Consider the following 23,351-nt stretch of genomic DNA (forward strand, 5'->3'; position numbering starts at 1 on the left):
GGTCCGGATCCGGACCCACCTGCTGAGTAATCTGGACCCAGCCTGATTTAAAACATTTATAAATTATTTAATGGTGTAAGATGGCAATGTCTAATTTCACTTGCGCTGCTTCTCCTGTTTGTACGGTAAAGCCCTCCAGAGCGCCCCGGGACCAGGCTCAATTGGGTACAATTTAGCCAATAAGCTGTGTCAGTCAACTTTTAGACACAACAGCCAAACCTGTGGCAAGCCGGGCGGTGCAAAAGAAGGAGAAGACAATGAGAAAAAGTGAAAGCAAGTGTGACTGATGACAGAAAATTGAAATGGTGTGTTATTAGATGACCCTTCACATTTTGAGTATGTTTGGCTCAACCTAATGCTGTGAAGCAGGATTCCCCACCATTACAATAATCAACAATAAATATTGATCCAGGCTCAAAATGAGCACCTTGATATGTGCTTTATAAGGGCTTTATTGCCATTCAAACCCAGGTTTAAAGGCCTTGCAGGGCAGCCTAAAGCCCACTTCTCATATTAAGCCATAAAAAAATAAAAAATAAAATTAACAAGCGGTCAGTTCAGGTGTTTTATAAAATATGTCAATCAGGAAATTGTCTATATACCAAACTGAACGGTTTTTGTTTTCTACTTAAAATAACACTTTAGATTTTAAAATGGAAAAAATGTTCTATTTTTTTTTATATATCTGTTTTTATTTAAAAAGGCAATGTACAACATGGATGCATAAACACATCATTTTATTTCAGGGTTTAATTCTGTTTAAAGTAACAGATAATTAAAAATGTCTCTGGCCCTTTACTGGTTGTTGATTTTCTTTATTTGGACCCCACTAGTTTTAATTGGTTACCCCTGATCTAGACTTTTCTCAACAGTTCAGTTCATTGAATGCTGCGAAGCCTCTCCACAGAGGGCAGCAGGGAGAACTAGATATATTTAACTTTGCTTTCAATAATCTGGTGCTGTTTGTCAGCCAGAGAGCAGATTAAGCAAGGTGGGACCCAAGTGAAAATAGTTATCAGCACATACAGTTTCATATATTATATCCACAAACTGCTATTTATTTGGGGTTTTATCATAGGACAACAAAAGATTTTTTTTTTGATCAAACCCAAGACAAACAGCTTTAAAATGCAAAAAAAAAAAAAAAAAAAAAAAAAAAAAAAAAATCTAAGATATAAATTTCTTTGATATGATGTGGCTTGTAAGAACAGCAGAATCACCAATCTTCCTGTTACAGTGAGGGTAGTAATATTTTGATTCCCTGCTGGTTCAGAATATTTGCTCACTTAAATAAAAGAAATTATCAGTTCCAAATTTGAATGTTTATTTTATGTGAGGAGACAGGGTGTCATCAAATTATCTAGAAAAAAAGCAATTTCAATATAACGGTGTATAAAGGACACACATGATTTATTTTCAGCACAGAAATTGATTTAGTGACATTTTTAAATTATACTTTAGGGACTTTGCAGGGATATACAAAAAAGTCAGTGTTTCTACTTTCAAAATTAAAACATTTACTGTAGGATTTTCGTGAATGTAGGTTTAAAAAAGGCATACAATAAAAAAAATTACAGACTAAGACTTCTATATTGTATTTAACAAAGACTTTCATCTTTACCATTACATTATAACTTGAATATCTAACGGAATTGAAAAATAAAAAAATGTTTACATATCAGAAATATTATGTCTTCTCCGGTCACAAGCTTGGCCTTTCTGAAATCTAATATTTTACAGAATCTTTTCTGATGAAATGCATCATTCATTCCTTCTGGATTTGTTTTCAGGTATGTGAAAGGTTATCCTCCCAACTCTCCGTACATTGGGAGCTCGCCCACCTTGTGCCATCTGTTGGCTGAAAAAGCACCATTTTGCTGCCTACGATTAGACCAGGTGGGCAGTCATTTTTCCTTCAACTTAGTCACTCAATTACATGCTGGTTCAATCATTGCCTGTCCTCTCTCTGTCCTTTACATTGTAAAAGTATACCTAAAATATCTCACCTGTTCTTTTTGCTCCTTGTGCAGGGCTGTATGCACAACAGCTTTGAGGATGCTAAGGCATATGGCTTTAAGAACAAGCTGATCATTGTGTCGGCTGAGACTGCAGGAAACGGTCTCTATAACTTCATAGTGCCTCTCAGAGCTTATTACAGAGCTAGAAAGGAGCTGAACCCCATTGTCTTGCTGCTGGATAACCCGTAAGTTCTTAACACACACATACTGTTCCTTTGCTTTTCGCTTCACTCAGACTTCCGCCGTGTCATGCTGGGAAAAATTATGATTGCTGAAAGGCTCACGTCAGCAAGCACTTAGGACAAGGCTGTGGAGGTGGGACTCCATTGTTATTCCTGATATTAGATTACCACTGCTACTTGTGTTTTTAGTGACAAGGAAGAAAAAAAGTCTCTGTTCCACCAGACAGTAACCATGGAAACTTGCTGTGCCTTGAACCTGCGTGATATACATTGCCACAGGAGGAGAAAATGATTTCTTTTGATAGTGCTAACTTTCATGAAGAGCCCCGATTTGTCCCTTTTTCAGCCCCCACATGCAAGCTGAAAGAACTCTCATAGAAACACACATACATACCGATAAATGCTCCCTGCGTGTTGCTCTATGCTCCCTCCCTTCCAGCAGTCTTGCACACACAAATGCAAACACCCACGCATTTGGAATTCAATCACTTACAACAGCCTTGGGTCTCAAGTCAGCAGGATTGGGAACATGCAAAATGCAATGCAATGTCAAAGGAGGTGGAAGAAGACAGACTCTGATTAAGTGTCTGAATGTCTCTCTAAGTGTGTTCAGCTCCAGATGGTCTTTTCCCTCAGCCCGGAGTGACTCTAACCAATGAGATAGCTAATACACAGCAACTTCCAAGAGTCTGCGAGTTGCTGCAGGATAGGATAGTTCCAGAATTCGACTCCTGTCTGAAGAAGCAATGAAATAAAAATGCATGTTGATTTATTTAGGATGTTTTTTTTTGAAAATGTTGGTGCCTTAAAAATATCCATTGATCCTTTTTTGGTCTCATTGCAACCCCAACATTCAATGGAAAATGTGATTTAATGTATAAGATTTTCTAATACCTCTAAATGAAACCATGTGAAACCAGCTGCCTTGAAAAATCATCAATTTATTCAACAAAGCCTTCCTTTGTTGAAGATGATCTAAGTATAAATCCATCTGTTCTTCTATTTTTGTGTTATATTGGTAAACATAAAGACCAACCAACATAGAAAATCAATCATGTATTACCAGAGAGGTTTAATGTAATGTTATGATATAAACTAATATTTCAAGTTATGAACATACGACAGCACACTTTTCAGTCTAGAATTCAAAAAGTAAAAAGGTTACGATACAGATGCATATCAACCAAAACACTCCTGTTCATCTAAACTGATAGGCTGTCGAGGAGAGCTTGTCATGATCGCAGCCCCGATAGCTGATCTAATTACTCACTCCACTCACCTGCCATTGCCTCGACGCTCTCTAATTATCACTTATCTTAGTCACCTGCTCCTGCTGCCGTATATATTGTTCAGCTCAGCTATCGGGGCCAGATCATTATTCGTTGGTATTCGTGTTACTTATAAATGTATTCTTATTTTATTTGTGTTATGTTTTCATGTCAGCATTCATGTTTGCTTCATTAGTTTTGGTTAAGTCCCTGGTTCATATTCCCCTCCCCGGAAGCCAGTGGATTGAGAGGTACACGGGAGAGGTACATGGGGGAGGTCAGTTTTAAATTCCTGTAACCCTGGTTCCAAGGTGGAGACCAGCTTAAAGTTCGGCATTTATCCTGGTACCAAGTCTTGTCTATGTTCGTCTCTTCCACTGAGCCTGCCTATCTTCATCTGAGCGTGTCTGTCTGACACACTGCTGGACTCATAGAACTCTTAACCTGCCTGAATGCTCTGAGGATTCCTGGAACCCTTGATCTGTCTGTTCCTTGTCTGATCTGAACCCCTGGTCGGGCTACGGACTCCTTGATCTCGGAATTGTCCGATTATGAATTGTTTCTCTGACCTGGATCAGCCTCCTGCCTGCTCACTGATTTTGCTGCATTGGGGACACTTTGGACAGCATGTCGGCTAGATTTCAGCCACTGTCAGATGATCGTGGTCACTTACCTGTGTTTCTCCCTCCAGAGTGTCAGTGATTGGGCGGTGCTCCGCCCCTTCCTTCAGCCACTGTGGTCTGCTTGTCCTTAGCAGCCCGTGTCCCGTTTTGTTTGTTTCATTATTTTATGTCAAAAAATGATTTGAAACTTCCAATTGTCTGACTCGCCTTGAACATTGGGTCCATCTGTCCCATTTATGACAGAGCTATAAGAAGGAGCCGCCTCCAGATGAACATTTGGATTTCAATCATTCTCCTGCGAAAAGACACATTTAAAAGATTGGCAGGTGTCACAAATGCTTTAATTCTAAACATCTTGCATTCATCTAAGGGGTCCCAGCTGTAATCATATAAACAGTTAAGAATATGTGAAATTATGAATAGGAACATTTGAAACAGAACGAAAATCTGACATTTATTTCATGAATATTTCCAAGTTATTACTTACTTTTGGATCTCATTGTTAGGGAAAACCCAGATTGACATAGGGCAGCAAAAAACGTATTAAAAGCCTATGAAACACTTAACACAGAGTGATATCCGCACACAGAAAAAGGACAGTACTTTCACAACAGGTATAAGGAGTTAAATGAAGTGAGGGACTGTGTTTAAAATAACTTGGAATTGCCTTTATCCACACTATACACTTTAGCAAATTTTGTTTGAATTCGATACATATTTCTTAAAACTGAAAATGTAAATTTTGACTCGAGAAACAAACAGCACAGATGAATAGTAGCAGAGACAAAGAAAAGAAACAAAAGACAACTCCTATTGTGGGAATCAACTTCTTTGTTTCCTCAAAGGCTTTCTCTGGATATTTAACATAATAAATATTTCTCAATTCTGAGTCTGTGCAACAAATCTTTTGTTAAGAAAAAAAAAGAAAGTTCCTAATTTCCATTTTCAATTTTCTTCCCACAGCCCTGATAATCACTTCCTGGAAGCCATTTGCTGTTTCCCAATGGTGTACTACATGGCTGGGTCCATAGACAAGTAAGATAGTAGCAGAAAATATATTTTCATTTTTTCAAAAATATTTCATGTTTTTGTTCAATCATTTCAACATATATGCTTAGATATTTTTCAGATGTTGTATTAATGGAAAATTGTCCTGTGTTGCAGTCTGGACAGTCTGCTCCAGTGTGGAATTATATATGCGGATAACTTGGTTGTGGTTGATAAAGAGAGTACAATGAGTGCAGAGGAGGACTACATGGCTGATGCAAAAACTATTGTCAATGTACAAACTATGTTCAGGTAAAATAAATGTACCAGTTGAATGGGATAATATGCATAAATCAGTGTTCAGTTGATGTACTGTAACACCACATGCACTAATTCTTTCACCTCTAAAACCTCAGGCTATTTCCAAGTCTCAGTATTATCACTGAGCTTACACATCCATCCAACATGAGGTTCATGCAGTTCAGAGCAAAGGACTGCTATTCGCTGGCTCTGTCAAAGCTGGAAAAGGTCAGGAAAGCAGGTTACCCTTGTATGAACTGCATGGTGAATTATAATTTAGCGACTCTGATTTTTTCCATGTTGCACAGAAAGAGCGAGACAAAGGCTCCAACCTGGCCTTCATGTTTCGCCTGCCCTTCGCTGCAGGCAGAGTGTTCAGCATCAGCATGTTGGATACCCTCCTCTATCAGGTTGGTAGGCAACTAAAACCCAACATGCAGCCTCCCTCTCCTGAACACCAGGTATTAGAATGTGTTTCACATCAACAGAGAAAGATGTTGCACCTCACAAAAGTCAGAAGTGCCCTCTTGTGCCCAGTTACTAAAGCATTGCTTGGACACTTTTTCTTTATACTATGCTTTTATTTTGTCAGCTATAATTAAAATCAACAAACAATTTGAACAGTTTTTTACATGGTTCTTTTTCAGTCTTTTGTAAAGGACTACATGATTGTTATTGCTAGACTGCTGCTGGGACTGGACACCACTCCTGGATCAGGCTTCCTTTGTGCTGTGAGTCACAAATATTTTGCAAAAGTATTCATACCCCTGCAAATTCTCAGTCATCAAGGATATTTCAACAAAACAGGCTTAAATAGGAGGGGAGCCGACTTTCATAGAGTTTTTCTGAAGACTCGTAATTAACGTTGTGATAGGAAATAGATTTTTCCAACCACTGGGTCTTTGTCTAATTGAAAGGTAAACTGCTTTATCAGTCTCAATTTTTTGCCTCTAACATTTTCATTTAGAGTTGCCATGTATTTATTCCCACCTAGCTTCCTTTTAACTCTGACCAGCTTGTCATTCTTTACTGAAGATAGGCATTCCCACAGCATGATGCTACCACCATCATGTTTATGGAATTGATTGAGTCGAACTAGAAATGAGACTTCTTCTTTCTACAAAGGATTTCTACTTAAACTACTTCCATAATTGTCCCTTTCTCTTCCTCTTTATATGGACCACTTTAGGGCAATCCCATAAAATCTAACTAAACATATGGTTGACCTGTGGTTTAATGGGTAAAAATAAAGGATTAGAATAGTTTTGCAAGTTTCTTTGTAGAAAGTACAGTTATATACAGAAAAACACAGTTGAATTGAAGAAACTTTTTTTAAAGTTGATTTTTTTTTTTTCAGATGAAAATAACAGAAGAGGATTTATGGATTGGTACCTATGGGAGACTCTTCCAAAAACTTTGCTCCTCTAGTGCTGAAATTCCCATTGGCATCTATCGCACAGAGTCCCACATTTTCACCACTTCAGAGGTGAGATTATATCAAAGTAAACCAACATATGACCACTGGGTTCAGAGGAAATTGTTGAAGTCTTACATCATTATTAAGTCCCAGGTATCAATGAGTGTAGACGACTGTGAAGACACAAAAGAAAGAGGGGACGAGTCTCGCAGCAATGACCCATCAGATTACCCCCTGCTGAGGAAGAAGAGTATGCAATGGGCACGGCGTCTCAGTAAGAAAAGCGTGAGGTGGCAGGGAAGCAGCCGAGACTCGAGTAAAGACCACGCGCAGCGCATAGCTCAGCAGCGTCTTAACCTCTACAGACGCTCTGAGAGGGAAGAGCTGTCTGAGCTGGTCCGTAACCGTATGAGGCATCTGGGCCTTCCCACCTCTGGATACGGTAACTATGGACGTTTTTCTTTTCTACATCACCATTACATTTAAGACTTTATGTTTAATTCTTCAATATGTCTGTTCCTTTTTTTAAATGCAGATGATCTGACAAATCTGACAGCCAGTGATGTCATGAACAGAGTCAATTTGGGATATTTACAAGGTAAAACATTTTAGAGATTTCAATATACAGAAGATAGGACCGTTTTGGACTGATTTTGTTTGTTTCAGATGAGCAGAATGACCACCAGAACACTTTGTCCTATGTACTCATCAACCCTTCTCATGACACCAGACTGGAGATCAATGACATTGTGTAAGTAAATACGACAGTGTTTATTTTCTTTTTTGCATTATATGTTTTTTGGTTGCACTACCCTGCAAATATATGTGTACTGCCATGACTTAAAAAATATTCACAGCAGTTGAAATTTTTTATTTAAAAATTCACTTTTCAATCATAACTTAAATGTGTTTTATTTGGGATTTTTATCTGATTAACCAACACAAACACACGGAAGGTAAGGCTGAAATAAAATATAATATTTAGTTTCTTCCCAAACTAAAATCTGGAAAGCATGGTGTCTGATTGTATTCACCCCTTTAAAGTCAATACCTTCTACTACAGTCTCATCTTGAACAGATCTTTGGAGTATATCACCTAGTTATACCTATCTAGAGAAAAATGTTTTACCTGATGCCAGGGTGATATCTAGTGATAGCTTTTCCGCATATATTGCAATTTGCATGTTGACCAAAAAGTTGACTTGTTGTAAATGGAAACCCTGATTCCTAAAGACAGATTTCACCAATGGTTTTCTCTCCTCATTATAAAGAAGAGAAAAGTTGTCTTGATACATTCTACCTCCTAAAATGTAAAATCGCATGCGCCACTTGGCTGCTTGTGTGACTAATACTATCCACTTTTTATAATTATATACAAAAATGTAAAATCATGTTCTTTCTTTGTAACTTCCTGATTATTCACCACCTTGTGCTGATCAGTCACATACAATTTGGACAAAAAGGCACTAATTTGAGGTTCTTGTGTGATAAAATAAAATGTAAAAAGGAATATGATCAATTTTAAAATGACCTGTTGACATAAAATAAGAAAGTGAATTTCTTGTAAAATTGTGTTCCTTTGGCTCCTCCTAGTGTTTCAAGTTTAATTTGTAAGGATAAATCTCATAATAGGAACTAAGGAGATGAGGACTCTGACAGTTGTTTTAGTAGCAGCAAGGAACAAAGCATTTTGCAGCTTTTGGAGTATGTATATCATTGCATTAATGTCTTATGAATAAGCAGACTAAGCTTTATTGCTTTACTTGTTGTAATTATGGATGCAAGCAAGTTTACTGTAATAAGCTGCTACAATAGTTCCACTTTTAGCAAAAATGAGCCATACTTATCAACATTTAGCAAAGTTTTTTTTGTTGTTGCTGAAAATTCATGCATATTTGCGTTTTAAACATTTATTTTCCACAGCCCATTCTCATCAGTGATTTATACAAGCAGAATAACATTATTAATTACCATAAAGTATCTATTTTTCAACAATTCATAAAAAATAAAATAAAAAAATATCTCAGTTTGATCTTCCTTTACCTTTTTATTTTTAAAGGTCAGAAACTAAAGAATCGATGATGGAGTTAAAGTAATGTTTTTGTTGCTAACATCTCTATTCTCTCACAGATATTTGATACGTTCTGACCCTCTGGCGCACGTTCCAGATGAGCCGCCCGTCCACAGCAGTAGCCTAAAAGAGAGACAGGAGTCCAGAGAGGACACCCCACTCTGACATAATGCTGACTTTTAACCGAGATGGCCTCCTTTCAGTTGGAATATAAAGAAGACAATTTGGTCTTTGGTTCCTTTAGTGTTGAAACCCACAAATGTATAATGTGAGTGCCTACTGCCTGTCTGATCCCATTGGATATCATGTTTGCAATTTTACTCATCTTGCTTCAAATGCTGTACATACAAAAGCTTCATCAAGTCTAAATACCGTAGACTTATTAGATGTGTATCTACAGTTTACCTAAGACTTACATTGTTGAAACATAGGGTACCACAGGAGAGTAAGACAATGACAGACATCTGCTTATACAGTTCTCAGCAAAAAAAATCGAAAATATTTAGGCTTTAAGTTGTCTTTTGACTTTCCATGGTTGACACATTTGTCTGTTTAAAAGTCTGCTAAACTCAAACAACCCTAAGTGACTTAAATAAAAATGAGCATTAAAGTTTCAGATGTTTATTTTGTAGCTAAAATTTAATTTAATTTAATTAGTGCCAATAAGGACTATGTTAATGGGTTATGTATGTATATAATGATGCTAGTTATTTCTATGTTTGTTTCCTTGGTTTAAAGTGTTATTTTCCTGAGGACTCTGCAGCTTTATTAACAGGTTGAGATTGATCTTTAGTATTCTAAAGTACTTTTTGTTGTGCTTTTTTTTCTTTTTTTTTTTTCTTTTGTGGGTTTGGGCATGCACTCTTTGGTGTCGTGCATGTTTTAGAGAATCGAAACTATTTCCCATGAAATATTTTCTATAAATGTAAGTCCTTTAAATAAGAGGCCTAAATGTCTGCAGATCTCGCCAGTACTATGAAACCTGCTGTGATTTCAAAAGCTGTTTTGAATTGTGTTTTCATTCATTAATGGAGAAAATCATTTTAAGGTTTACCAACCTTTGCAGCAACAAGTTATACCTTACCTTTTTCAATAGCCGGTATTCTGTCTTTTACACCACTGCAGAGGAATGTTGACGCCCTCCTCTTAGCAGACATGTTTTAATTCAGCCTTAATGGTTTCAAACTAATAAACATTCTCCCTCAGGATTGTCTGTTAGATATTAGAATACATGGTTTTAGCTGTTAGGAAATGTTATATTACTTTGGCTTGAAAAGTAACTTGCACCTTTCAAAAAATTCAACATTTCTCTTTTATAGATAGATACAGATATTTTCTACCCTGTTTTGGGGACAATCAAGAATTTTGTGAGACAGGTCCTTTGTGTTTGTTTCATTCAGCAGTCTTTTTGACCTTAGAACTTTGCCATCCATAGAACTTCCATTCTCTTTCTTACATTTGCAAACTAAACAACACAGACCTTGAGGCAATCGAGGCCTGCCGGGCCTGAGCTGTCCTTCTTTTTGCGACCCTTCTGATGAGTTTCAGCTTTGCAGTAATTTTGTAGTCCCTGAGAATCCTCCCCTTTATTTCATTTTGTCTCCAGTTGTAGTTTATGGTTCTCACCATGGTTCTCCAAAGCCCCAAAACCTTATAAATTGCTTTATATTTCAAATTCTAAGTACCGTCTTGATTCTACATGTCAGCCAGTAAATAAGTTTGGTTCTGTTATTAAAACTAAAGCTAAATTTTTTTTATAAATATTTAGTTTACATACTATAATTTACTTGATCTGAAATATTTAGGTGACCATCTTTATCTGTGCATCGCCAATCAGCTGGCTTGTTAAAGTAGGTTACTTCTCTTTTCCTTACCTTAAAGGAGAGAAATCCAGCAGTCAGTCTTATAAGTGGCATGCATGTTAAGCAGCAGGCTGCCAAAGCAGTTAGCCTGTCTGACTAATAAGCTAAAATTAACTCGTTAAGCAAACTCTTATTAGATCAAGAGAATCTCTATTAAAGCTTTACCTGAAAATGGATATATAACCGATATGTTTGGTGTACTGTAACCATAGCCACCTATATATTATTTTAGCCACAAAATAATGACTGCTTCCCTGTTTTAAATGTAAACAGTTTAATTGTTATACATTTTTTATTTATGTAAATGCAGTAAGAATCTGTAAAGGGGTCCATGCCTATTTCTCCTACTATAATGTTAAAGCGCCATGTTGTGATTGCTTGACTAAAGTGTGTATCTCTTTTTCCATTTCAGTGTTGACTCAATTTGTACTTAAACATAGCTTTCTGTGCACATTAAAGTGCTCGAAAATACATAGAGTGGTTTGAGTTGTGTGTTCCTTTTATACTCTGTTCATTTTGATCCGATGGCTTCACAGAAATGATTATAAATGATCAATAAACAGTATTTGATTACTGAAAAAATAAAAAGTAAAGAATGCTCATATTGCTATTTTGTTATCATATATAGTCAGCATGTTACATATACACCAATTTTGAAGGGTTTGAGATGAGTAACAGTTTTATTTTGTGACCAGTTACTTTGCACTTCAGAGATTTCTTCATATTTATAAAAAAGTGCATAAATGTTTCTGTGACAGACTGGCGACCTGTCCAGGGTGTACCCCGCATCTCGCTCATAGACTGCCGGAGGTAGGCAGTCTATGGGCGACCCTGACATGACTAAGTAAGAGAAAATGGATGGATACATAAATATTGTTTCAAACATTATCTAAAATGACCTTTAAGAAATTATAAAGAGAGTAACTATGTGTCTTATATAAAATATATTATCCCAACCAACTTGCTTTGGAGCAACAAAAGAGCAACAAAAGTGCCTTACCAGACATTTAGTATAAATTCTGACACTATCACAGCTTCATAACACAGATATAAACCCACTTTGTCTTATTTATAAAAGACAAACTGGATGATTTTCCTTCCACCTGATATTATGCACTACTATGTGTTGGTCGATTACGCAATGGATGTGAAAAATATTTTACAAGAATCTTTTCACCTGGTGATTGAGTAAAAGCTTTTTTCTTTTTGTCTACATTTCAATTAACTGTTTTAACTCTTAGCTGTATTTGAAACAATACAACCTTTACAAACATACACTACAATCACATGCAGTTAGAATAAAAAAGTATGATAATACTAAGACTGAGAGACCTGCAAAGAAAGAAGATAATATATTTGGTTTATAAAGAACTGATACAACTGGTCCAACTTTAACAAGAAAAATGTCTTGTTGCACTTTATTATATCTCTTTAAAATAAATAAATAAACATAAAATATACAACTGAAATTATCAGACATAAGATCTCTCCAACATAAGAAACTTTAAAATAGTGCCTACTTTTTTTTTATTAAACAGAACTTGTAAATAATGTACAGAAAATATTGTTCAAAAATGTACAAAATGCAGCAAACAAATATATCAAGTATAGTGCAGTTTCTTTTCCAAACATTTTACCAAACACTGACAACTGCTCATCAGCAGGAAATAGCTGAGCCACCGAGGCTGCATCAAACATTAATGCCTGACCAGACAACAAAATAGGAGCAAAAGCCGTCTGCTTGGCAACATAACTTGGTTGCTTTTGATTAATGGATTTTCACAGAGAGATGGTATAATTTGAAAAAATGCTTTATGTGTAGGATGAATAGTAGAATATTTCCCTTACTGTGAAACCAATGTTACTGGTCCTGGTTTCACTTTTAACAACAAAGAGACTCAATATTGAATAAAATTAACAAAATAAAATAACAATTTAAAGCAATGCTTGAACCCTTACTGACACAATCATTCATTTCTGCACACACCCTAAACTAGACCAATACTGCTAATATTCAACCCATCCGTATGCTCAAAGCTCATCGTCTGAGTAGGTACCAGTGTGAAGGAATCCAACTACCGGTAGTTGTTGTTTTTTTTTTTTTTTTTTTTGCTTTTAAATGCCAAGCTGAGTTTACAAACTTTAAAGTCCTGACTTGGTACATCACAGCCTGCCTAAAGCTGCACTTTGCATCAGTAGCATAGCATGTTTGCTTCTGGAAGGAGATTTTGCGGGACAAGACTACGGTAGGTGGCTTTGGATTATGATAAAATTAAAATAGGTGTACCATGCATAATAAAAGGTAACGAATTGAAAAGACAGAGTACAGTGAGTTAGTGGGTGCTAAATACTCACACTGCCATAGATCATCTAACTTTCCTTCTAATCCCATCAATCTTCTTCAAGTTTGTACTTTTTTTGGGTCCTGCCCAACTGTAGCTTATTAAACACAAACAGTGTCATTTTTGCTCATTTTCTCCGAGCGCTCCCTGGTCTCCTGATCTGCCACAGATGGTTGTGGATGGTCAGAGCATCCACGCTAACGGACACAGTCTTGGCGGGGATCACGGTGAATTGCTTGCGGTCTGAGTTGTATTTGTACAGCTTGTCGATCATCTTGGCGGTGATGGTGCGCGGCCCTGTGCCCGTGTACTTGACGATCACCTCGGTGTCTGGTGAGTATGTGTAAATGGCTCGAAACTGACACCCGCCATCGCGGAAGAGGATGAAGAGGTGGTTGGATTCACACTTTTCCATTTCCTGGAAATAATAACAAGAGACAAAAACACACATGATCAGAAAATCAAACAAAACGCAGGAAGCTTTGTGAGCACAGCTTAGATTTATTCTGTTTTATTTCACTGACCTCAAGGATAACGTTCTTCTGAACCTCATTAACCTTCCCAGCCAGGCAGCAGTGGGCGATGGCATTGATGATGATTGGCTTGTTGGATTTGGAGCTTGGTTCCTTGAAGAGTTTAGGACCTGTACACAAAAAAAATACACAAATTAAAATTGAATTACTCTCCTCAATAATTTGGATCAGAAGTTTGATATTATTAACAATCTAGTCCATGGAAAAGCTATGGAAAACATAAATGGCTAAGGTTAATTTTTTTGCTTGATCTGCCTAAACTGAGCAGTGACCAGCAATTTGGAAATTCACAAACCCAACCTTCTTTTATTGACTGCATCAGGTCACCCTGAAGATAAAGCCCTTCAGTGTAGATGTTATCACTGTGTGAAAAGCTTAAACTGAACTCATGGGTTGTTGAAATTAAGTCAGGGGAAGGAGAGAGTTAAGAAAAGCTGTTTGAAAGTAGTTTGTGTTTTCCAACATATTGAAGCAGTGCTAGAGAGCATGACTTATAGGATGGGCTGCTCAGTGGCACAGTGGGTAGCACTGCTCTGGGTACAATTCCCAGCTTCCTCCCACAGTCCAAAACATGACTGTTAGGTTAATTGGCTTTTTTAAATTCTCTTTAGGTGTGAGTGTGTGTGTGAATGTTTGTCTCTGTGTTGCCCTGTGATAGACTGGTGGCCTGACCAGGGTGAACCTCGCCTCTCACCCGTAGACACCAGCACACCTTGCACACCTTGGGATTAAGCGTGTAAATAAAATGGATGGATGTATGGACTTTGAGCATGTAACAGTAAGACATTACAGCAAAGGTTCTCTGTTTTAAACTGTCTATAGATTTCCAAACATCAGCAGTGTTTTTAAACCCCAAAGAAAAGTTGTTTATTCTCTAGAAATTGACATATAAACTGCTTTTTTTCATAACGTTAGCAACTCTAATTGTTCAAATTGATAAGATGCTAAAGCCAGTTTAAAGTTTTCATACTGCCTTTATTTTGAATTGTTAGGTATTTAATTTTTTATTTATTCTTTTATTTTTTTAATTGAAACGGTAATCTCGATTACAATGCAAATTGTAGTTGACAATAAAGATTGATGATTATTCTATTTAACAGTGACTGCTCTCTAACACAGCTGTGGGAAATAACCTCTACAGCAGGAAGGCTACAAAAATCTCTCAACTCTCATTCTGTTACATCAATTCTCCAAAAGGACAAAAAAAGAGATAAAATTAAATCTCCGTTCACCTTGATCTTAACAACCACTTGATGTCCAACCAGCCTGTTAAGAGGATTTTGTATTGTGCTAACAGCAACCTTCATTTAAACAGCCAGAATGGGTTTGATTGTGTTCTGTTGTCATTTATTTGACCAGGGGTCCATTTCATGAAGCAGGTGTAAAAACTCAGATTCATATCCGCAAATCTAAATTGATCTAGCCTAAAGTCGGGAACTCTGAGTGTTCTGTATCACAACAGCTGCTATCAATAAGTTCAATCAATTTTAACTAGGTCCACTCAGAGTTAAGGACGTGCGAACCATGACAACAGGCAACAGGAAGAGCCTATTTCACCCCACTACAACTAGAGATTTTAATTCAGAAATGTAAAAAACTAAAATAAAAGATGAGAATGTGTTTATAGGACAGAGAAGCAGTGCTAGAGCTACAAAGAGGAAGAGGAAAAGGAGAAGACTGTTGCACCATTTAATGCTTAAGTTTATATCAAGTGGCCGTTTTACCATTTATTAAAAGAACTCTCCTCACTGTTGTTCCTTTTGAGGGTCACTAAAATAAGATTTTTCCTGATTAAAATAACACTCCTAGACCTAACTGTAACAATTTATTTTCTAAATTACATTTTTGTAGCAGAAACTGAATTTTAGACGGTAAAAAACAACAACTAAGTTGTACTAATAAAATATTTATTTTATATATCTCGAAATGTTTACACATTTTAACTGGCCATTCTGAAATGTATCAGCTTGACTGAAAATGTACTTATGATATCTGAAAATAATTTTGTTCATTAATAAAATAATGCAAATGCTGACCAGTAATTTTAGGAATATGGAGATCTGAAATAAATTTCTAGACATCAAGAATGTTTATTCTAGATGTGGAGAATATCAGTTTGCATGAAATGGTCATTTACTGTAGACAAAGAAAAAATGTTTTTTTCTTATATCAGGAATACATATTCAGTAAAATTTGTACATATCAAAATGGCTTGCCACAGTGTTGTTACTGTGAAAATATTACGGGATTATTTCTTGAATGGTAGTAGATCAATGTATTTATTTAGGGAAAATCTTCTGGCAGCAGGTGAGGATGAATAAAAAAAAAAAAAAGCTGTTTTGTCTTGTCATTTTTTGTTTCTGACTCACCACTGTACTCCATTGAAATGACTGATGAGGCTATGGAAGCGCTCTCCCAGTCTCGGTCCATGTTCCTGCTGGATGCCCTGCTCAGCATAGGGAACGAATCCACAGAACACACAGATGCAGCCCTTGTAAATATGTATAAAAAAAAATAAAAAATAGATATGTAAATAGAGATGCAGGATTTTAAATCTGATCAGTGCATTTACAAACACAAGTTGTCACCTGTTTGAGTCTGCCCCACCAGAGATGACGCTGTCTGCATCAGTCACCAACGACAGTGTTGATCCTCGATGACTGAAGCTCAGATCAGCTAATAAGGGAGCGAGAAGAAGGTATTACCAGTTACTTTCACTACTTGTATCTTAAAACAAGCATTTACCTTACTTGATAAGCCACACAAAATATTGTTAATTCATAATGATTCATAAAACCCTGTTTATTAATTAAACAAAAAAAAATAATAATATGGATTGAAAAAAGCATGCCTATATATAAGAAATATCATCTTTATTCTATGGACAAACTTAAAAAAATACAGATGAAATCTCTTTTCTTTGCAGTTTGCATTATTGATAGATGTCATGCAGAGCAGGTAGGAAAGTTCACCTCCCCTGCAGGCTGCTCCTGAACTCTGGTTTTTGATTAACATTGACACCTTCAGAGAATCACCTGCATGACACACATGCACACTCTTACAGGATGACACAGCAGGCCCACAAACAGATGCACAAATGAAGACAACACAGGACACTACTCAAGCAGAAACAGATGTTCTTACGAGTTGTGGATCCTTTAGGAAGGCTGCTGGTTTCTCCCCGATGCATGGATTTGGGTCTGTTCCTCCGAGGTTTGGTCCTGGTGCGAGGCTTAGTGAGACCCTGTTCTTCCATAAGAGCTTCTTGCTTTCTCCGCAGATACTCCTGTTTGATAAGCTCTCGACGGGCCTTCTCTTCTTCTTTACGAATACGGTCCTCCTCTGCTTTCCGTCTTGAGTAAATAGCACAAGAAGTTAAAAAAAATTATCTTTAATATTTGTTGGACCTTTTTGGACTTTCTGTGTTTGAATCTTGGCCAGAACATACCGAGCCTCATCACGTTTTATCTCACTTTCTGCTTCTTGCTGCAGTTTCCGGAGTCTGGCCTCCTCAGCTTTGCGCTGCTGTTTGAGGAGGAAGGCGGCACGGCGTTTTGCCATTTCATCCTCTGCCTTCTCATCATCCTGAAACATTTTAAATAACAACACATGATGCAGATCAAACATGCAATGCCCTAGAACAACTCCCTTGAACCTTTCCTAATTCTTTAACATTAACAAATAACAATAAGATAGTGAAGATCTTCTATGATGTTTTGCTTCTGTTGGAGGGACAGGATAGGACCATCTGTGAGGTATATGACATAATTTTCACTCTCAAGACAAAGCTCCGAAAAATTGATTCCTTCTTTGGAATGAAGACCAGTGCTATTGTCCAAAAGTTTCTTGACCAAAAGGCAGAAACAATCAAACATGATTTTTCCAACTTCTACAAGATTGTATCGAATCTGACTGCTTTTGCATCCCTTCTCTTCAGCATCCTCACAACCAGTGCAACTTTAGAGAGAATGCTTTCCCACATGACTGCAGCCTAGAGTGAGCAGAAGAACCATCGCTGTTGGAGCTCATCAAGAGGGATACTCAAGTCAAGACCAACTTTGCAACTTTGCAATACAGTTGCAAAGAATTCTACAGCTTTGCATTTAAGCAGAAGGCCTTATTAGAAGCTACAATCTGAAGCGAGCAGTATAAAGCCAAGAAGATCTAAGGCAAGATAGCTGTCTAAGATATAGATTAGAATATTGTGAGCACTGAGCCAGAGTGGTGCTAGATTTTAAGACTGTGCTCTTTTCTTGTGTTTCACAGGCAGGTGCTTTCTGTGGTGCTGAAAGTGCATTGTCTGTGATGGAGAGAACTGAAAGAGGTTTGACTGACAAAACATAAAAAAAGAAAGAAAAAAAAAATCAGCCAGGCGCTCTCCTTGGTGCTGGAAGAGCACTGATTTCTACTATGATGGAGAAAAATTGAAGAAATGTTTTATTTCATTTAGGTTCTTGTTTCCTTCTGACCAGTTTTGAGTCATATTTTTGGTTTTGTTCATTTTTCTTTGGTTAACAATGTCCAGTAAATGAAGATCATTTCCAAAAACATTTCTTTTATGCAGTTAATCTACAGGGTGTGATTCCTAGCTGAATGGGTTTTGTTTTTTTCAGAAATGTAACCTACAGTAATTCAGTGCATGTTCTACTTAAATGTGTGGTTAAGTATATTGTTCTACTCGAGTAAACTCTTTATGTGGCGTTTGGAGATGTCCTGGTATTATGTTGTTGCTCCATGTTGTTGCAGAGTTGAGGAGTGGTGGCCTAATGTTTAGTGCATAGAGCTTGGAATCCTGAGCTTCTGATTTCAAGCCCCACTCCCAAAGACTGCGACTCTGGGTCTCTGAACAAGACTCTTAACCCCACACTGCTTCCTGGGTGCCACCCAATGAAATTTCTCCAATGTGAGATTAATAAAGTTAAATTATTATGAGACAAGGCACATTAAAATACTATATTTGAAAGAACAATTATAAACCTGACCGTTCTGTTTGATTATACACAGTCAGGTGTGTTAACTTAAGGCACTTTGAAATAGTATGAAAGCTCCTAGATTACTTTGTTTTCTCATGTGAGAGAACTTGGAAAAGTTTAATAATGCAATATATTTGTTACGTTTTTAATTGCAGGTTTTTATGTACTACTGAATCAACCAGATGGCAAAGCATAGTAATGTTATAAGCAAAGGGGCAAAACAGAAATGTTAAAGTTCTTTAAAGTTGTTTAAGACCTCCTTGATGCATTGATGTCCCACATTGTCACACAAAAACATGTTCTTTGTCCCACATGTGGTGAAATGGGATCTGTTGACCCTAGTTGTGGAACCCTGTCCCAGTCAAAGTCCAAGCCAAAAAACCCCAAAAGAAATGCAAAGAGGAACGTGAGAAAATAAAAATGCAGTGTCCTCCACTCTCTAGAGGTGCAACCCGTGTAGAGAAATGCTTACTTTCACCTGTAATTGTAAAGGTACTTTACCCAGTGCTGACTTATTGGGGCTTAAAAAAATATACACAGCCTATTTCGTTTCAATTTTAAGACCTTGTATCCTTTACCTGAACATCACAGTTATACATTGCATGTGTTGTCTGTCAAAAAAAAAAATCCCTTTAAAAATAGTTTGTAGTTGTAATGTAACACATTATTTAAAAGGGGTGTGAAATGTTGAGAAGTCAAAGAAAGCTACATGTCAATAAACAACAAAAAAAATAATAACAGTTGGATTTACCTTAAAGAAGAAGCCTATTACACCTTTCTGCTCAGCTTCTGCTGAGCTTTCTAGGACATCTGCGCCGGCATCCTCCACTGTATCCTTTAGCTCTGACAGGTCCACCTCGATCAGCTGACTCTTGATCCTGGCGCTCTCATCGGCACAGTCATTCTGTTTGCTGTAGTTGGCTGCTTGGTCCACCTCTTGTTCTGCTTCCAGTGATGCAGATTCAGATGTCTTGAACATAACTTGCGAGTTATGGGATTTTAGTTTGCCTGGAGAGTGCGCACTTCCCTTTTCAGTGCTTCCATGCACTCTGAATGTAGCACCCCTCTGAACGCTCTGTACTTCAGCAGCACTGGCTGTCTCCAGTTCTTCATCATTAGATTCCCGTGAAGAAGTCGTGATTACCTGGAGCGGGTCGTTGGACTTACTTAAAGCCGGTTTGCTTTTTTCTTTCATTTGTTTGCGCTCTACTTTGTTTCGTTGGCTGGAAGTAAGTTTGGGAGGACGGCGGGAAGGCATCGAACTACTGCCACCGATATCTACAAAGTGAGCTGCAAAGGCTTTAGAGTCTGAGGTAGAGGATACTGTTTGGGGTGTATTTGGATCTATCCCGGAGTCTGTGCTTTTATCTGTTTGTGCATGCTCTGGTGGTGAGACCACATTTTGTTTCATCAGAAAATCTTGCTGCAAGGAAAGCTGCATCATCTGTTGCTGGATAGAGCTGATAGCTTGATTGAGTAGATCTATAGAGTGGGAGCATTCATTGAAATCTGGTTCAGGACTGTTATCCTGAGAAAGAGAGTTCCAGCTCTTGTCTCTGTTTATCGGCCGTCCCTCTGTTTGACTTTTCAGAGCATCGAGACATAAATCATCTTTACATGACTGCGGCTTTGCTTTCCTCCTCTCTGTAGATGTTGATCCAGTAGACTCCTTGGGCTTTTTTAGGGGTAAAGGAAGTGTGTCACTCCTTCCTCCACCTTTCTTTACAATGTTCAAAAATGCAGCTTTTCCAAGCTTTAGTCTCTGCTTAGCTGACAGGGCTTCCATCTTCTTCTTCTGATATTCTATTGAACGTCTCTGCTCTTCCAGCTGCATGTGAAGCTGAAGCAGCTCTGAGGGAACAAAAGAGCCAGCAGTTATATTCTTCCCCAACATGGGATTAGAATCCTTCACATGCCATGGAGGGGGAATCTCGGACCCATCAGGTGTGGTCTTTTGGGAGCTACTTGTACTTGAGTATCCCTCACGAAGGCCAAGTTTAAGAAGCTTTCTCTCTGCAAAGCTGGTCATTTTGACTCCTATGCTACCCGAGGCGCTGCAGCTGCTCGCCCATGACACGGTGCTGGGACAAGGGCTTGAACGTCCGCTTGCATCTTCTTTATCCTCATGCTCGCTTACCTTCAAGTCCTCTCTAAGCTTTGCCGACTCAACTTCTCCATTTCCAAATTCATCGATGTTGCTCTTGTCTAAACGATTCACCCTCAAAGTCTTCTCCAGCTCTGTCTGGTCGTCCTCCTCATCGTCTTCTTCGAGGTCAGCAATGTCGGAGTCAGAGTCTTGCCCTGCTTCTGTGACAGCTGAGATATGAGTGTGCTTTTCTGATTCAGCCCCCAAGTGAAGAAAAAAGCCTGGAGACTGGGGGGCATCAACTGACCCCTCGACAGGGGGCCTGGGAGAAGTGAGTACTGAATCAACCACGGGGAACTTCCTTTTTGAGGAGTTTGGTATATTTGTAGGGTTTTTTTTCACTGCTGCTACTGCCCTGCAGTGATTCTCCCCACTTTCCTCCTGCTTGTTCACTGATATACCCTTCTCCTTGGCTTGCTTTGGGACAGTTGGTATTAAAGGTTCCAGATAGTAACCTCCCGCCTGATGGTCATGAGCAAATGGACTTGAGTCTTGACGGGCAACATGAGAGCCATCAGAAACCCTGCTGAATGACGGTCCAATCTGTGCTTCCAGTTCATCCTGCTCCATTTCGCTCACGATTCGACGTCGAGAAAGATTGGATGGATGAATGACAGCAACCAGTTCCTCCTCCTCAAATTCCTCTTCTTCGTCCTCTATGCGCATGTGACTGAGAAGGCTTTGGCCACTGAGTCTGTGAGGCAGAACTGATCCTAGCTTGTGTTTCGGGGTCATGCTCATGATGTTAGAGGCCAAACTGTCCTTGCTGATGGACCGAGCGAGGCTAATGCTGTCCTCATTATCTTCTTTGGCAAAATGCACTGCATACGGCATTGGCTGAGACAAAGGTCTAAGCAGAGAAGAGTGAGATGATGGGTTGAAACCATGCAATTGGTTTTCAACACCCACTTTCACTTACAATTAAAACCGAGAAATGCCTTTAAACAGATGTAATCATTGCCTCACCTCGCCCTTCTTTCTGGCCATGCCAATATGGAGTCTTGACGCTGTCCATCTGTTTGCACAGTGGAGTTTGGCCGGTTTCTTACATCTTGAGAAGCAAAACCTTAATCATATTAAAAGAAATATTTGTTAAATCTGCAAAACCACTAGTCACTTATTAGGAATTTAGCAGATTTAAAAGATGGACTCAAATCTGATCAAAAGTTCAGGTCTGAAATGTGTAACAAACTCACTAATATAACTTTTCATAGAAGTAGTTAGTCGAATAAATATAAAAGAACAAAAGTCAGGTGCGTAAAGACTGTACGTTTTTAGCAACCTTTTTTTTGGGGCAAAAACAAAAATACAAGCATTCTGACCGCTGAAACTTGTTTACATTTTGTCACCATACAACCAGAGTTGATAATTTTTAACAGGTTTGTATTGGTAAGATCAACACAAATTGGTGCACATCTATGAGGTGGAAGAAAAGGATACATATCCTGCAGAGTCAAAGCTTTTTAAAATCACCTTTTTGCTGTAATTTGCACAAAGTCTTACGGGGAATGTCTTTGCCAGGGTTGCACCTCAAATATTAAGTTTTTACCCCTTCGTCTTTGTAAAATACCTAATCCTCCATCTTCAAAGTTTTTTTAAAGAGACATTATGTAAGTTTTTAATGGAAAACATCTTTAAAATAGCCTTTTTAAAAATTTTGACTAAAACATTGTTTGAAGATCAGACTGACACCTCAGTAGTTCAGTGCTGATGCAACTATAAGCTTGTAGCCCATTTTCCTGAAATTACTTTCAGTTGGAAGTTCCCTCACCGTTTCTCGGATGGTCAAGCACGTCCATGTTAAAGGTATCCGACGTAACAGACAATCAAAGCAGTATATTAAAGATGTATTTTGTGGATTCAGCTAAACTAAGACACCAATGGAAACTCCAAGTGAGGTACAAAACTAAAAAAGAACCTTGTTAAGTATGAGCGTGTGCCTCCAGAATAAGCAGAAGACTGCTGCATTTCTGTGTTTTGGCAACAGGTAGCAATATTATTAAAAAACTCTGTAAAGCCTCTTTAAGTCTCATCCAAGTTTTTTTTCTACACTCTATTGCAACCCTGGCTGTACATTCAGTGATGCTGTCCTGCTGGGAGGTGAAACTCTAACTACACCTAAAGTCTTATGAAGCCCTTCCAAGTTTTTTCCAGTTTAAATCCATCCTTGTCATTTTCATATTTAGAATACAGATTGAACATTGCTTCACGGTGGTGTTCATAGCTGTAAATACTTTGATAAAACCTAATCCTTCTCGGCATGTTGATCCATGACCTGTTCTGTGAGTTCTTTGGTCTTCATTAATGTTTTTCTTTGTAATTTTTTTCAAACAATACAATAACACCTTCCTGGAAAGGAAGAGCTGAATACATTTGTTTGGAATATCTTTAAAACTCATAAAAGTTGTAGGTCTTGATTTATTCATCCTATTTCTTCATGTTTTGCTGCTGTTGGTGCGTAGTAAATATATCTTTATCAATATTTGGGACAACAGAATGTGCACCAATATGTGACGTGGACTACCTGAAGGGCCCCTCTCAACAGCGTTCTCTTGTCTCCGTCTAGGGGGCGGTAAGGACTGAGATGGGCTAGACGGTGAGTTAGAGCTGAAACCAAAAAAAAAAAAAA

The 23,351-nt window shown here is 38.0% G+C and overlaps 2 protein-coding genes across 2 annotated transcripts in view; one reads left to right on the forward strand and one right to left on the reverse strand.

Moving 5' to 3' along the window:
• The window catches only part of LOC107089751 (potassium channel subfamily T member 2-like), a 45,169-nt gene extending 34,399 nt beyond the window's left edge, over positions 1–10,770 (forward strand). The window contains exons 20-31 of the mRNA XM_015382701.1: positions 1,791–1,896; positions 2,031–2,203; positions 5,055–5,126; positions 5,256–5,390; positions 5,495–5,606; positions 5,687–5,788; positions 6,026–6,109; positions 6,736–6,864; positions 6,943–7,237; positions 7,331–7,393; positions 7,462–7,546; positions 8,926–10,770. Of these exons, the coding sequence (XP_015238187.1) occupies positions 1,791–1,896; positions 2,031–2,203; positions 5,055–5,126; positions 5,256–5,390; positions 5,495–5,606; positions 5,687–5,788; positions 6,026–6,109; positions 6,736–6,864; positions 6,943–7,237; positions 7,331–7,393; positions 7,462–7,546; positions 8,926–9,031 (1,462 nt within the window). The 3' untranslated portion in view covers positions 9,032–10,770. The remainder of the gene's footprint in view (positions 1–1,790; positions 1,897–2,030; positions 2,204–5,054; positions 5,127–5,255; positions 5,391–5,494; positions 5,607–5,686; positions 5,789–6,025; positions 6,110–6,735; positions 6,865–6,942; positions 7,238–7,330; positions 7,394–7,461; positions 7,547–8,925) is intronic.
• A 2,038-nt stretch (positions 10,771–12,808) lies between these two features.
• On the reverse strand, positions 12,809–23,278 carry LOC107089776 (calmodulin-regulated spectrin-associated protein 1-B-like). The gene is made up of 10 exons (XM_015382739.1): positions 23,247–23,278; positions 21,689–21,788; positions 19,328–21,572; positions 17,052–17,188; positions 16,748–16,956; positions 16,576–16,638; positions 16,192–16,279; positions 15,973–16,049; positions 13,595–13,713; positions 12,809–13,488 (listed from the first exon to the last, which is right to left on the reverse strand). Exons 3-10 carry the CDS (start codon positions 21,554–21,556, stop codon positions 13,198–13,200), a joined length of 3,213 nt encoding a protein of 1,070 aa, XP_015238225.1. The 5' UTR covers positions 21,557–21,572; positions 21,689–21,788; positions 23,247–23,278; the 3' UTR covers positions 12,809–13,197.
• Positions 23,279–23,351: the final 73 nt, after the last annotated feature.

The sequence above is a fragment of the Cyprinodon variegatus genome, unplaced genomic scaffold (genome assembly GCF_000732505.1).
Source record: "Cyprinodon variegatus isolate N-32 unplaced genomic scaffold, C_variegatus-1.0 Scaffold264, whole genome shotgun sequence".
Classification (NCBI taxonomy): Eukaryota; Metazoa; Chordata; class Actinopteri; order Cyprinodontiformes; family Cyprinodontidae; genus Cyprinodon; species Cyprinodon variegatus.